Source organism: Acanthisitta chloris, unplaced genomic scaffold (assembly GCF_000695815.1).
Source record: "Acanthisitta chloris isolate BGI_N310 unplaced genomic scaffold, ASM69581v1 scaffold35640, whole genome shotgun sequence".
Classification (NCBI taxonomy): Eukaryota; Metazoa; Chordata; class Aves; order Passeriformes; family Acanthisittidae; genus Acanthisitta; species Acanthisitta chloris.
The window spans coordinates 297-3,702 of NW_008652809.1; the positions used below are offsets into that span (position 1 = coordinate 297).

The 3,406-nt window shown below is 57.2% G+C and overlaps 1 protein-coding gene across 1 annotated transcript; it reads left to right on the forward strand.

The window, feature by feature from the left end:
• Window positions 1-176: 176 nt before the first annotated feature.
• On the forward strand, window positions 177-3,381 carry LOC103805878 (glycerol-3-phosphate dehydrogenase [NAD(+)], cytoplasmic-like; the record flags this gene model as incomplete). The annotated part of the gene is made up of 4 exons (XM_009078545.1): window positions 177-317; window positions 711-849; window positions 1,700-1,812; window positions 3,148-3,381. Coding segments are annotated over 4 exons (627 nt in total), but the record flags the coding sequence as incomplete, so codon positions are not given.
• Window positions 3,382-3,406: the final 25 nt, after the last annotated feature.

Here is a 3,406-nt window from a genome sequence, read left to right on the forward strand (position 1 = left end):
CCCAGAGCCACCTCAACCCTTTGCAGCACTTCTGTGGGTCCCACTCAATCTGCTTTCACTCTGCTCTGCTCCAGCCCCTGTGCCCTGCCAGCCCTGCCAGGGGACTTGGGACCTTTGAGCCCTTCCAGGGAAGCTGGAGCTTCTCCAGAGCCTGACAACAGTCACACTCTGTTCAGGTGGCAGAGCCAGACCTGCTCAAGGCCTGTGCAGGGGCTGATGTCCTCCTGTTCGTGGTGCCACACCAGTTCATCCGCAAAGTGTGTGAGCAGCTCAAGGGCCACGTGAAGAAAGGAGCCGTAGGGATGTCACTCATCAAGGTGAGAGCAGGAGCAACTGGGGCCAAGGGGAGGGAGCTGGAAGCAGCCTGGCTTGGAGGATGGGATTTTGGAGCAGGCACAGCTCCAGGGTGATGGGAGGGTGATGGAGAGTGGGAAGCGAAGCGAGGGCAGAGTCCTCGTGGGGGTTTGGAGGTGTTGGTGGAGAAGGGTGAGGGTACCTGGGGGGTCTCAGGTGCAGCTCAGTGTGTCAGGATCAGTCAGAGCACTGCAGCACAGGGAGTGGTGGGATTGGGATGAGGACAGATGTCCAGGAGGGGCAGGAGCTCATGGCCTAGCTGACAAGGTGGTGGTGCCACAGGTTGGACTCGATGATCTCAGAGGTATTTCCCAACGTAATCGATTCTGTGATCTCTGCCCCTGGTTCCCTCCCAGGGCGTGGACGAAGGACCAGATGGGCTGAGGCTGATCTCAGACATCATCCATGAGAAGCTGGGAATAGAGATGAGTGTCCTCATGGGAGCCAACATTGCCAGTGAGGTGGCAGAAGAGAAGTTCTGTGAAACCACCATCGGTAAGGGCCAACATCTCTCCTCGTTAGCTTTTGCTTGTGAGGAGCAGGAAGAGGCAGAGGGGTGAGCATGGAGCAGCTCAAACCCCTCCTGCCTCTGCCTCCTTTCCCTGGGAAGGCAGGGAACTCCACAGGAGCAGGCTGAGCTCATTGCCAGGGTTTATGATGGGATCACTTCCTTCATCAACAACAGTTGTGTGGCTAAAGGCTCCTGCCAGCACAGCCTCAGCACCAGGCAGTGTCCCTGGCACAGGGACAAGGGGTGGACACCAAGAGGCCCTTTAGGAATGAGTTCCATCCTTCATTTCCTTGGGCTCCATGCGATGCTCACCTGGACCTCACGGTATTGCCAGCCAAGGCTGCTTGGAAGTTCATGTGGTGACTGTTCTGACATCCTCCACACTGCTGGGAACTGTGCACAGAGCCAAAACCAGCACAACAGTTGGAAATTGTGGGATTCAAAGTGTGTTTGAACAAGAGCAAACACAGAGCACAGGAGGCTGCGGAGGTGGAACAGAGCCCACGACCCTGCGAGCGCGCGGGACGCCGCGGGGACGGGGAGGGCAGAGGCTCCAACCCCAACAATTGATGGTGCCTTTGACCTACTGGGCATGTGCTTTGTGTCTTGCTTGACACAGCAGGAGGGATTGTCCCTGTCTTCTGGGAATGCCAAGGTTGAACGTTGCTTATCTGTCAGGCGATGTGTGCATGGTGCTTTGTGGACCTGCAAATGTTTAGCAACGTCCATAGGTTGGGCAATAGGTTCCTCTCGCTGCAGGAGCTGCAGGAGGGAGCATGGTCCTACCTCAGGCTCTTCCCCATCATCTTCCTCCTCCTCCCTTTGCCTCCTCAGGCTGCAAGAACATGAAGCATGGGCAGATGCTGAAGGAGCTGATGCAGACACCCAACTTCCGAGTGTCGGTGGTGCAGGAAGCTGACACGGTGGAGCTCTGTGGAGCTCTCAAGGTGGGTTTGCAGGGCTTGGCCACAGAGCCTGGAGGTCTGCAGGGCCCTTGGGTAATGGATAAGAGCTGAGGGATGAGGGTTTGAGTCCCATGTGCTGCAGATGGTGATGAAGGACCAAGGGAATGGTCTGAAATGACTTCAGGGAAGAGTTTCGGTTGGACAGGAGGAAATGGCTCTTCACCCAGAGGGTGGTTGGGCACTGGAACATCTCCCAGTGGATGCCATGGCCTGGGGGTGGCAGTGACTGTGGGACAGGCCAGGCTGGGTGTGACAGTGAGAGCTATACTGGCTGTGAGAGATTGGACCTAGTGGGACAAGGTGGTGATGGGTCAGAGGTTGAGTTCAAGGTGGGTCCCAGTTGGGGTTGGGTGGTCAGATGGTCTAGTGGCCTCATGGAGAAGGCATCAACATCCAGAGCTGGGGGGCATGGATTGGAGTCCCAGTGGGTCGTGCTGCAGATGCTGGAGAAGGACCAAGGGAATGGTCTGATGTTGCCTCAGGGTAGGTCTAGGTGGGTTCTTCACCCAGAGGTTGGTTGGGCAGTAGAACATCTCCCCAGTTGGCTGTGGGATGGGACAGACTGGATGGGACAGTGGGTGGCAGTGAGGACCTAATGGCTGTGACAGACTGTACTTACTGGACAAAGTGGTGATGGGTCAGAGGTTGAGTTCAAGGTGGGTCCCAGTTGGGCTCAGTGACTGGGTGACCCAGTGGCCTCAGCTGGGGGGTGTGGGTTTCAGTCCCAGTGGGTCATGCTGCAGATGTTGGAGAAGGAGCAAGGTCTGAAGTTGCCACAGGGAAGGTTTTGGCTGGACAGGAGAAAATGGTTCTTCACCCAGAGAGTGACTGGGCACTGGAACAGCTCCCCAGGTGGCTGTGAGACAGGACAGGCTGGATGGGACAGTGGGTGGCAGTGAGGACCTAATGGCTGTGACAGACTGGACTTAGTGGACAAGGTGGTGATGGGCCAGAGGTTGAGTTCGAGATGGGTCACAGCTGGGACTCAACAATTGGGTGGCCCAGTGGCCTCATGGCTCAGAGAGCAGCGTCCAGAGCTGAGGATCATGGATTCGAATCCCAGGTGGGTGGTGCTGCAGATGTTGGAGAAGGACCAAGAGAATGATCTGAAGGTGCCTGTTCAGCTGCTCAGGGGGATGAAGGTCATTGGCACAGCCTTGGGATCACACAGGCAGCTCATGGACACTCAGCAGAGCCCTGAGCTCTGCTGGAACAGATCCCTCCCCGTTCCCCTTGTCTTTGTCTTCCAGAACGTGGTGGCCGTGGGAGCTGGTTTCTGCTTGGAACAGATCCCTCCATGTTCCCCTTGTCTTGCAGAACGTGGTGGCCGTGGGAGCTGGTTTCTGTGATGGACTTGGCTACGGAGACAACACGAAGGCTGCTGTGATCCGCCTGGGGCTGATGGAGATGATTGGCTTTGCCAAGCTCTTCTGCAAGGGCCCTGTCACCTCTTCCACCTTCCTGGAGAGCTGTGGGGTCGCTGACCTCATCACCACCTGCTACGGCGGCCGAAACCGCAAGGTCGCTGAGGCCTTCGCCAAGACTGGGAAGGTGAGCAGGGCTGGGAGCAGGGGAT